Below are 12,800 nucleotides of genomic sequence, written 5' to 3' on the forward strand. Positions count from 1 at the left end.
GGTGGATTGATTCAGTGACTGGGATAATTGGGATGGGAGTGTCAGAGACAGTGCGATTGGCACAGGACAGAGCGGAGTTTAGGGCTGTTGTACATAGGGTTGCTATGAGTCGCAGGCGACTCGACGGCACATAACAACAACAACAACAAGAGTAAGTGTTAAGGTCAGGGAGTTCTATGCCTCCCACCTAATTTTGTTTCTCAGAAGTGTTTTGCTTATTCGAGGTCTCTTGCTTCTCCAAATAAATTTGACAATTTCCTTTTAAATATCTTTGAAAAATGAATTTGGTGTCTGGATTGGAATTGCATTGAACATAAAGATTGCTTTTGGTAGGATTGTCATTTTCACAATATTAAGTCTTCCTATTCATGAACAGGGCACATTTTTCCATTTCTTTAGGGCTTTTATTTTGTCTTACAGAAATGCTCTGTAGTTTTCTTCATAAAGGACTTTTGTATCTCCAGCTAGGTTGACTCCCAATTCTCTCAATTTGTGGTTGGCTATTGTAAATGGTATTCCTTTCTTGATTTCCTCCTCTGAGTTCTCTTTGTTATTGTAGAGGAATCCTACTGATTTTTGGATATTGATCTTATATTCTGACACTACTAAATTGACCTACTATCTCAAACAATTTTTTTGTTGAATCTTTGGGGTTTTCTATACGATCATATCATCTGCATATAGTGACAGTTTAACCATCCCTTTGCTAATCTGGATGACTTTTATTTCCTTCTCTTGTTGTATTGCCCTAGCAAGCACTTCCAAAACAATATTGAATGTTAGTAGTGACAGTGGGCATCCTTGTCTGGTCCCTTTTTGCAAGGAAAATGCTTTTGCTCTTTCTCCATTGAGAATAATTTTGGCTCTTAGTTTTGCATATATACTCTTCAGTATGTTTAGGAAATTTCCTTCTATTCCAATTTTGCTGAGTGTCTATCAGGAAGGGATGTAGGATTTTTTCAAATGATCATATGGTTCTTGTTATTTACTTTGTTGATATTAACATATATAATGAATTACATTGATTGTTTTTCCTATTTTGAACCATTCTTGGATACCTGTTATGAATCCCACTTGGTCAGGTGAATTATATTTTTTTATCTGCTTTTGGATTCTATTGGCTAGGATTTTGTTAAGGATTTTTGCATCTATACTCATGAGAGATATTGGTCTGTAGTTTTCTTTCTTGGTAATATCTTTGCCTGATTTTGGTATTAGAGTTATGCTTGCTTCATAGAACAACTCTGGAAGGGTTCCCTCTTTTTCAATTTTTTGAAATAATTTAAGTAGAATTGGTGCTAAATCCCCTCTAAATGTTTGGTAGAATTCAGCTGTGAAGCCATCTGGTCCAGGACTTTTCTTATGGGGAAGTCTTTTTATGAACTTTTCAATGTTTAAATATTTTTTTATACGGATTTATTTACAAAGTTTGAGTACAATATTTTTCACAAAAGATCCTTCCCATTTCCTTCACCCCACCCACCTTTCTAAAGTTTTCAATATATTGAAAACAACTATATATAAGCAATAGTATTTATCTTGTCTCTTGCGTTTGATTCTTTTCCCATTATCTCTTCCAGAAGGTGAAGAAGATGCACAGCGAAACTCAACAGAGCAGAGTGGAGAAGGCCAGGGCGAAGCAGCAAAGTCTGACAGCTAACACCCCACTTTGACCTTCAGCAACACGCGGTGACGATGTCTCGTATCTCCAGGCCTGTCTGGAATGCATTTGTTTCTCTGAGTGAAAAGGGAGAAAAGAAAATGTCTGTGCTGCATTGCAGAAGCCTGCTCATTCCCACGTGGAAAATGGGGGCAGAGGCTGTGGCTGCAGACAGACTTTTCTCTACCTCTGTCATTAGCAATGGTTGAGATCATGTGGCTTGTGTCTGGACGTCGTTTTTGTATGGATCCTTTCACTTGACCATATGATGAAATGCTTGTAGAGTGTAGCACTGACACTAGATGATGATTCTTCTGTAGTATCTGGCCCCTCACAATGTCAGAGGATTTAATTGTGTCTAATAGCAAAGGGTTGATTGAATTCCAGAGTTTAATGCTCTCTGGCCCACGTATTGACCCAGTAAAAGAACCATCCAGAAAGCACTGTTTTTAGAATTCTATATCCATGTGTTACTGCTGTGTTATCGACACTGTTTTGTATCGTACAATATAGACGCTCAGCACTGCCCCTTCTTTGATTGCTCATGAAAATCAAAAATGATGTCTGTTACTGTGAATTTTTATACCAGTCATTTTTTAAAGGGCTGTCTTCCCCCCCCACCCCCACCCCATAGTGTGGTGGCGTACCACAGGATAGAACACTCTATTAAAACTCAATTGTTCCTTTTAATCACGATCATTTGGTGAATTTCAAAGATTCACCAAGATTCCACTTCTTATTATTGATTGGCATTTAACAGTATCGATGAATGTGAATATTACCTGATTTTAACCTATTTGGCTAGAATTCAAATTCTGTCAATTTTATTTATCCCCCTTCAATCAAGTTTTTCCCTTTTTTTTTTTTAGAATTGGGAAGATGGAAAAAAACAGGCAGGATAATACTAAGAACTAGAAACAGTTTTATTTACTTAAATAAGATGTCTCATAATGCTGTACGCTATTTAAATTTGGAGGACAACTTCCCTCCAGAGGTAGCCAGTGATGGAGAAAAGAACTGATTGCAAACACATGAACACAAATAACAAAAAAAAGGCCTTGTATTGTATTCTTCATGGTTGATTATTTTTTCCAGCCCTATCAGATCCAAATATTATTATGCACTTTTTAATGTTTGTAAACTTTTACTAATAATCATTGTGAATTGCATTCTGATACAACCACCATCATCATTAGAAGTTAAGAAAATCTTCCTTAATATTGCTGGTGGCCTCTGCTGTGTTTTGACCTCATGGTACTTATTGTATGGAAATTTTCTGTGAAGCTGTGTAATCCTTCTGGTCAGTATTATGAAACCATTTGTCTGTGGTAATAAATAAGGAACTGATAATGCGCCAATGGTTCATGAGTGACGGGATGAACACCAGACACACAGAAAGACTGTGTACAATCAAAAGCCCACGTGGCTGTCCCCGAGGTCTAAGTGCAGTCTCAGATGAAGCAGGTAGAGCAGCATTTTAGTCTTTGTGGATATACCAGCCACTCAGCTTCCCTTTGTAGTTGTACCCAAGATGAAAGGTAAGTCTACCCATGTCTCCCTCTACTCTATGTTTTTCCCCACCACTCTATTTTTAACTAACTGGGATGAGGTTAAGTAGGAGTGTCATTTGCTCTCCTCCCCTTTCAGCTGGTACGAGGGAAAAATGTAAAAACCCACACACATAGCACCATGAGTGTTTTAGAGAATAGAAAAAGGAAAGATTACATTTCAGAGTACTTTCTTCTACCTAACCCATTAGGAGGCAAAAAAAAAAAAAAATTTAAAAATCCAGTTTAATTTTTTTTTAAGTCCATTGATTAGTAGACTTACAAGTTTGAAAAGAGGTTCATGGGATTTTTCAAGACCATTCCTGGTAGTCTATATAAAATATCCAACTCATTTGCTGTCCATAATCCTCATTTACTCTTTACAGCATTTTTTTGTGAATCTAGGTAAAGTTCCCCTCTCCTTAAAGGTGTGATCCCAACCAATTTCATGTGATTTTAAGACCAGTGCTGAAACTATGTGGAGGTTTCTATTCTTATGTGATATACTGTTGTTCATGCATGTGGTGTCATGCTTGTCTTTGAATAGATAATAGTGCTAAATTGCAAAGTCATATGGAGCTTTTCATTCAGTTTGACCTCTTAACTGCTACTTTGCCTGTTATATTCAAACCCCGAAGCATTCCCAAACTAGGAAAATAAAAATCTACTCTAAAATGTCCACACCCCTTAAGGTTTGCTCAGCACAAGTTCACAGTATTGTCTAAACTTTACTGTCATTTCTTTTATTTGCAAGTTAAAATAATACTCATGAGTCTGAATTTTTAAAGAGAAAAAGAAGTAATTGAAAGCCAGGGTATAGGAAGCCTACCAAACAACTAACTCGGTGTTAAACTCTTTGCAGAATATATTTTCCCATTTATTCCTTAAATAGTTCCATTAGAGATGCATTACCATCCCATTTCACAGATTAGTAAGTTTGGTTTCAATAAAGTATACATTTTCTACATTTAAAGTGCTTAATAAGAAACTAAGATTTGAATCCCTATGTGTCTGTTGCCAGGAATTTTTGTACCACAGTGGCCCTAAATCTAAAGCCAGTTACAGAACATGTTTATGGGAAAGACAATGCTCTGATAAACAGGGGTTTTCTGATCCAGCCTCCATATTTTAAAGAAACAAACTCACAGAAAGAGAAATTGTCATAGTCAATTTCATCTAGATTGGTAAAGACTCAAATGTGACTAGATTTTAGAAGGTGCATTTTTTTAAAGAAAGTTCTTTTTGTGTTATACTTCAAATAGCCAGAAGATATTTTTTGTTTTATAGTCTGTAACTTTAGCTTTAGCATGGATTGGATATTTTATTTGTCATGCTTCATATTGTGTTTCCCTAACTAGAAGTCCGAAGAGTTTAGGTTTTTGAAATACTTGCCACGAGTATGGACTTGTCAAATTTATCCTTTTTTCAGTTTTAAGCACCCTGTGCCAGCATAGAAGCCCTCGTGGTTTAGTCCATAGTGTGTTGCTACACTCACCAAAAGGCAGCACACTGCTGGTGGCTGGGATCCATGGGTGGCTCCACAAAGAAAGATGGACAGTCTCCTCGTGTTAAGATTTACAGCCTCTGAAATGGATAGATCTATCTAAGAATCCAAAGCATTAAGAGTTGGGTTGTTGAGCGAGTGGAGTTGCTGAGTTGATGCCAACATGTTACATAATTTCCTAAAAAGTTTTTTCCATGTATGGGTGATAGTATGCACTCCAGATTTTAGGCAATACTCCAGATTTACACACAGACTGCCTGACATCCAAGTCTTACTCCGACAAAGTGGCAGTGCACCATTTTATACGATGAATTATATTTTCATTTGCCTTCAGAGAAGCAATAATGGGTAAAGGAATGTAACCTTGGGGCACTAAAGTTTCTGTACGAATCCTGTAATAACAGCCAGAAAATGTACCAATCATCAAGTGAAAAGAGGTGCGGCTCTGTGATATGTGATGTTTTACCGGGACCTAACCTTTAATTTGAAAAGTGGCAGTCTTCGGAAGTCATTTGTGAGCTTGTATGACTTTTGTATTTAGCAATGTTGCATGCTCACATACTTGATATTAAAACGAACACCATTTTTCTGAAATGTACACAGTCTATTAAGAGTATTTATTGAACCCACACACGAGACCTGGCAGTTGACAAAGTGCTGAAGGTGAAGAAAAGAGATCCAAGCCTTGGCCATCCTATGGTGAAAGCGTGCAGCCTACCAGGCTTTCCTGTTACTTATTCCAAGAATATTCACCCTCATTGTGCTCCAGTAGTCCTCTCCCTGGGTTGTGTTATCAACCCAAACCATTCCACCTCCCAGATCTTCATCTTAATAACACCCCTGGGGCTCTTCCCCTGCTCACCTGCAGGGTGGAGATTTTACATCATGAGAAAGAACCGCATTTATAGAAATCCTCGGAAAGCATTGACAACAGTTCTCCACTCCCCACATGCATGCATACAGAGATACATTCACACACACTCGCTTCCCCATTTTTTAAGAGAAAAAAAATTAAAATAAACCGAATTCCCTGCAGCATCTGTCTTCTTCCGCTCCTACTACCACAACATCCCAGATTTGAGAACCACTTATTGGGGGGCAGGGCAGAGGGGAGAGGAAAAGAAAAAGCTTCCTAAAACACCACCCTCCCGCTCACTTCACCAAAAGGATTTTATTGTTGAATGACCACATTGTTGTTTGTAAACCTACATAATAGTCCCTCTAAAGAGAACATTGTGGGATAAACAAGCCTAGAGAGTTTGCATTTTTTTGTACTGGGGTTAAGGAACCCTGATGTATAGTGTAGTGTATCAGACTCCTAACCAAAAGATTGGCAGTTTAAATCCACAAGCTGCTCTATTCAGAAACTCAGTGGAGGTTGACGCCTGAACGCGCTTGACAGCAGTGAGTTTATCTTGGTGTTGCTCTTTTACACTCCTTTTCCCCACATAGCCAATAAAGGCAAGCGAGTTAATCTAAGGTGGATCTCAGGAAAAAGTATAAAAGAGTACAAGATGGGTTTAGACAAGTTAAAGAAGATGCAGATAGTTAAAGCCATCTTACTTTAAAAAAAAAAAAAAGATGAATGAGTTTGCACATGCCAGTGACAGCTGTTTATGTTTCTGGCTGTGTAGTACAAGATGTGGGCATTTGAGATCCTGATCTCTCATTCAAAGTCAAAATTACCAGGTTAGGGTAAGGTTCCACTTCTGTGTTGTAGGGTCACTGTGAAACCTCGTTGACTTGAAGACCTCTATAATGTCTTACCATAACCACTTTCTTTGTAATATGAACTGCAAATAGTTACTGAGCACACCATGATGGACTGTTTCCTCAGCAACCCTTCTTAGCCTGGAGTCCTTTGTTAATCTTTCGTATTGCTCTCAACTTTCTTACTTTCTTGTCTCTCTACTCAGTCAACATCAACCAAAGCATCTCTTTTTCTTTCTACCTGCCTTGTGGATCCTGAGTTTATAACAATGCTTATTCATTGTTTGCAGCCTCACTTCAAACTGAAGTGCTGCAAAGCTCTTTTTTATTATGCCCTGAGGACAGAAATTGTCTGATTTCCCAAGGTTTATGCCTTCATGCGTGATTTTTAATCATCCTCATGGACCTCAACTGGAGGTCTATTAAATATTCTTTCCTCTTGACTGCCTTTATTCTTTTCTCCCCGATGTGCTCAAGTTCTTAAGCTGCCCTCTTTCCTTCATTATTTTAGTTTCTCAAAATAGTAGCCTACGTTGCTTGTTGTCATGCTTCTCCTCATTTATTATCCTTTTGCAGTTTGACTTCCAATGAATTTTTCTTCAAACAGTTTGCAATAGAATTTAAAGTTATTGTTGCTACAGTTCTGTCCGATGTGGACATTAAAGTAAGGACAATATAAAATTTAATGTTTTTATAATTTTAGTTGCTATCAAAGTGGCAGGATATGGCAATAAAGTGTTTTTAAGGAAAGGATTTATTAGCTTAAGAAAAAGCCACTCTCCAATGGATTGAATGGTGGGCCCTGAAATATGTGTCAATGTGGCTAGGTCATAACACCCAGTATTATCTGTTTGTCCTCCATTTTGTTATGTGTTGTACATTTTAACCTCTACGTATTATTAAGGTAGAATCATTGTGGGGTCTTTACAAGATTCAAGCCATGTCCTTGTTCATGGCAAGCCCTTACTTTGAGTCACATGCTTGAGTCACTTTTTTATTTTATAAGGTATAAAAGGAGAAAGAAGCTAGCAGAGGTAAGAAGGAATTCTTTATCAGCAACACAGAAGAGCTTGGAGTGTGTAACGTAACCTTTGGCCCTGGGATCTCTGCACTGAGTACCTTCTATACTCAGGAGAAGATTGATACCAAGACACATGAGTATCTTCAAGGAACCAGGAAAGAAACTTCTTCCATAGCCAATGGAATGAGGAAATCATCCCGTACAGTCAGTGCCTTGAATTTATACTTCTAACCTCCTAAATGGAGAGAAGGGGGGGGGGGGGAATCTATTCATTAAATCCACCCTTTTGTGGCTTTTCTGTTATAGCATCACTATGTAACTAATTCATCCTCTAAGATTTCATCTTCTATAATATTTGAATATGCCCTTTTCGTTAAGTGGCACTTTCGTTAAAATGTTTGTTTTGCTATATTGTCTAATTCTGTAGTGCCCAGTTCTTCACAGGGATAGTTGAAAGCATAGTCTATAAGGGCAAGTACTTCTAATATAGACGCAGCACCTTTCTGTTGGTTCAAAGCCCTTCCCTGTGCAAAGGATGGGCACTGCCTTCAGATGCTATTTACAACCTCCAGAAACCCACTAGAGGGTCAGTTATGAGTCTGTGCTAACTTGATAGCAGTGAGTGTGAACCTGAAATCTGGACATTCAGAATTTGGCAAGATTATCTGGAAAGGTTGTAGCATTTTGTGTTACATTCTTCTCTGGATTAACTGCCAGTAGTTCTCAACATCAGTTTTGCACAAGCAAAAGCATTGACTTCTTTGTATTAATACCACTTTGAACACTTGAGCTGGATTGGATAGTCTCAGTCATTTTATGTGCTTGCAAAAATTGAATAAGAATGACCAAAGAATTTGAAATATTATCTTTGACTTTACGGTGTTAGTGAGAAATAGTAACTGTACTAAGAATTTACAAAAAGACAAATTTGTTTTGCAAGTAGTACAGTCAGCACCCTCCTTTGAAGTGCGTATAGCGTGACTTGATTTCACGTACTTGGGACATGTTATCAGGCTAGATCAATGACTCGAGAAGGACATCATGCAAAGGAAGGTCAGCAAAAGAAGATGACGTTCAATTAGATAGAATGACATAGTATTGCAACAATACATTAAAACAGCAAAAATTAAGAGAATTGCGCATATATAGATAATAAGAATCAACATGAAACCGGCTTCTATGGGGGAAAAGTTTAAAAAGTCCTAAATGTTCAAATTTTCTAAACTGCCTTACCACTCTTTTTATCGCTAACAACTGTTCTTCCTACCCTTCATACTCTCCCTCTCATCTTTGGATTCTGTAATCCACTTCAAGATCTCACAAAAGTAACAAACGATTGAGCAAATGGCGCATGCTGTTACGGAGGCTGGCAAGTCCCAGATCTGTGAATCAAGCCTCGCACTGGCAATTCTCCTGATTCATCCAGCTGCAGCGGCCACTGAATTCAAATCAGCAGGTCAGAGGGCAAGTTTACTGTCTCACAAGGTTACAAAACTAGTTAATCAGTCCAGTTAATCAGTCCTTTTAGCTCAGGTGACTAGAGATCAGACAAAAATGAGCCAGTTGCAAGATCCAGAGCAATAGAGTGAACTTTGCCAGATCATTCATAAAAATATTGGATGCTGACCATACCCTTAAAGATACTCTGCTTGAGCAAGGTAGTGCAAAGGTGTGACATTTGGTAACTGGGATAAGGGTGGTGGCTTGAGTCACCCACTCTAGTAAGTCAGTGACACAAGCTTGATCTCACCTTAATTTTGCCTAATGAACAGATCACTCCCGAATGAGACTAAACCACGGACGGACATAGAGGAACATCACGAGTGGAGGACAATTAGATCACGGAGTGGAAAATGATTATATCATTACGTACCTGGGGAGTGGCAAACCACTGAAAATCATGGTCCATTGAATTTGAGGCATTTCCATAAGCAGGCAGGCCTAATCCTTTGGTTGGGTCCCCAGAACCTTAGTTGTATAGATGCATCTAATCATTATGTTGGGATCACAAAAACTACAGCTGTTGTCATGTGTCATCAAGGTGACTGCCACTCTTTGTGACCCAATGAACAACAGATCAGAACCTTGCCCTATCTTTCACCATCCTAGCAATCTCAATAATGCTCAATCCCATTGTTGCAGTCACTGTAACAGTTAATTTTTAAAGGGTATTTCTCTTTCTCTGTCCTGCCTTTCCAAGCATGTTGTGTTTTCCATGGACTGGCCAATATGTTCAAAGTATGTGAGATAAAGTTTTACCATTTTTGCCTTTAAGAAACAACTTGGTTACACTTCATCCAAGACCATTTTATTTGTGTAAGAGTCATGAAGGCTCTTGTTAGAATCATCATATTCATCCATCACTGCACAGCAATGCAGGTCTGGGCAGTGTTCATTTTATTGTATGTAGGAATACTGTAAGTTGGAAGCAATGCCATGGTCACTTGCAGCAACAATAACCTAACTCTTCTGTTTTGGGATAAAAATATATCAATTCTGTTAGTCAAGTCTAGGGAGCTCTAATGGCTTGTTGTTTGCTATCGAGTTGGACCCAGAGCTGAGCGTCCAGTGGGTTTTCAGAGACAGTAAACTGCATAGGCGATTACCCATCCTCCTGTTAAGCAGCTGGTGTATTTGAACTGTGTGCATTTGGGGTTGCACTGCAACTCTTACTTCTATGTCACTTTAAGCTCCTATTGCCAATCCAAAAGTACATGATTTTAATCTAGTGGCTGCTTCATGGGAGAAAGATGGTTGAAGGCCAGCTATGAGTCAGTTCCCCCTCAGTAGTACTCATTAGCAATGAGAGCCAAATATAATTGATACTTTATATATATTTTATTAGCCAACCTTGTGACATTTAACTCTTTCCCCTAAATTGTTTACCCTTCTTTTTAAGTGTCTCATTTGTCTTTCTCCCTCTCTCTCTCTCTCTCTCTCTCTCTCTCTTGTTTTTCCAGGTAAGGTATGTGTGCGACAGTTTTTTTCTTTCTTTCTAGAAACTCTTCACTCTCCTTCACCAATTTTTCCTTCTCTACTCTCTACTGTTAAATACCATGGTTCTCTGGAACTCCATTCTTATCCTTCTCTCTAAATCCACATTCAGGATGACTTCCTCCACTTCAACACTCTCAGCTATCACCTTTCCTGTAATGAATTCCATATCTTAATGTCCAACTCAGAAGTCACTCCTGATCTCTTGAGCAATGTAACATGAGTTTCATAAAATCATCCTACATGTCATTATTTCAAAGCTAAAAGAATTATGTCTTCCTATTCGCAAACCCAATTTTTATTGTGTTTTGCTCTCCTGTTAAAAATCTCACATAATGGTACTACTTATTTCTTCTGTCTTATTGCCACAGTGTAGGAATCAAATCACAGCTGACCCTCCATTAAGTTTCCAAGGCTGTAAATCACACTGAAGGAGAATGCTTATCTTCTCCCATGGAGCTGCTGGTGAACTTGAACCACAAGAGAAAAGTGGCCTTTTCATTCACTTGCTATGCATTTGAGAACTGGACAATGAAGAAGGATGACAGAAGAAAAAGCACTGAACATCCCATGGATTGCAAAAAACCCAAGCAGATGTCTTGTAATATGTGCAACTAGAGTATTCCTTAGAGGCAAGGATAGAGAGGTTTCAGCTCACATCTTTTGGGCGTGTTGCAAGGAGAAGACCATTCCTCAGAAAGGGATATCGTGGTTGAAAAGGTTCAGCAAAAGAGAGAAAGACCCCCATCGAGGTGGATTTAACACAGTGGCTGCACCAGTGGTTCACGTGTATCAGAGATGAAGATGGCACAAGATAGGACAGGATTCAAGTCTGTTGTTAATAGGGTTACTATAAGTGGCTTGATTCGGTGGTACCTCATAACAGCGAAAGGAGACTGCATGACTTCCTAGCCTAAGCAAAAATCAGTCATAAAGGAAGATCTCCAGGAAGAATTCTAGTGCCTGTGTAGTAAGGTTTCTAGCAATATGTTTTATAGAAATCTGATTTCTGAACTTCAATTGTCTAAAGAAATGTGATTTCTGATAAGAAAACATGAAATTCAAAGGTGAGAGAATTCATATAACAAAAGGAAAAACAATTTGAAAAGAAAGTAAGAAATACATTTTAAATATTTAAAGAGGACAATGAAATCTATGCATAGTACTGCAAAGTCTTTTTTCTGAATAGTATGTCTTCTGGGCTAATTTAACAAAAAATAATAATTAGAGTAACACTCAAAAATCTTAAAGGTCTTAAGAAGTAACTGCACTTTTTGGCTCAGAAAATTAAGAAACAAGGATGACTATGGCAATTATGTAGGTATGTACTAATAGAACACATTTTTGTGCTTGGCTCCCATGATTCATTTTACGTATTTCCCTTAAGTAGGATGGTGTGACTGTTATAGCTGTCTATTGAATTTCTAAGTTTTCTTTTATCCTTCATGTTCTCAGAAATTCAGAAACCACTACATAAGCTTGAATTCTAAGAGCAAAAAGTTATGTAAAATAGCTATATTTGTGGAATGACAATCTAAATAGATCCTGCCTTCCCAGATGGTCCTAAATACCAGCCAGAAAATCATCAAAATTATTTGTTAAATACTTACTGAGCAGTTAGTAAATGTAAGACTATGTTAGGTGAAGTAAAGACCCTAAATTTTGACCAATAGAAACTGAAACATGTTATTTAACTATAGTTTTGGAGGGTTTTATTTTTCCCTATCAGTATGCCCAACCTTTCACTCCTAGCAATATCTTCCTCAGTTTTCTCTAATTACAGCTCAAGTTTTGCCCATCTGAGCCTCAGGGCTTTTGGTAATACAGAATTTGGAGTATAGATACATACAAGTTGAAAGGAAGATAAAGTGATTCTTGATGAAGGATATATACTATGGCTTTCTAAGGATATACACTATGGAGTGGGGTGAGGGGTGAGGATAACCCTGGCAATTGTTGAAATAGAAAAAAACATAATATATTAATATACTTAAGTCAATTTAGAAAAAGGTAAGAATTTGAAGATGAGAAAAGCAGTTTGATTCAGTTTGGGGGATCTGACAAGTAAGATATTTCATGAGAAAAAAAATGACATAACTAGGAAAGTCAGAAAGAACATTTTTAAAGGTTATAAACTAAACCTTCATTAATATTTTTAAAGATATAAGTAAATACTAGTTTTCCTTTTTTTATTTCTATTTTTTATAAGGCTTTTTTTAAATATGGCTTCACTCAATAAGGTCACATGAGAGTCTAAGGTTTATTCATATACTTGTTTAATAGAAGTGAGAAAACAAGTACCAATATATCTATAATAAACATTCAAATATGATGCACGGTAATAAATTGACACTCAACATTCCA

General features: G+C 37.7%; 1 protein-coding gene across 1 annotated transcript in view; it reads left to right on the forward strand.

Annotated features, from left to right (window-relative positions):
* PKIA (protein kinase (cAMP-dependent, catalytic) inhibitor alpha) overlaps positions 1–1,660 on the forward strand; it is an 8,883-nt gene extending 7,223 nt beyond the window's left edge. The window contains exon 2 of the mRNA XM_006880480.1: positions 1,581–1,660. Coding sequence (XP_006880542.1) covers positions 1,581–1,660 — 80 coding nt within the window. The remainder of the gene's footprint in view (positions 1–1,580) is intronic.
* The last annotated feature ends 11,140 nt before the right edge of the window (positions 1,661–12,800 follow it).

The sequence above is a fragment of the Elephantulus edwardii genome, unplaced genomic scaffold (assembly GCF_000299155.1).
Source record: "Elephantulus edwardii isolate Elephantulus edwardi_28Jun2011 unplaced genomic scaffold, EleEdw1.0 scaffold00008, whole genome shotgun sequence".
NCBI classification, from domain to species: domain Eukaryota; kingdom Metazoa; phylum Chordata; class Mammalia; order Macroscelidea; family Macroscelididae; genus Elephantulus; species Elephantulus edwardii.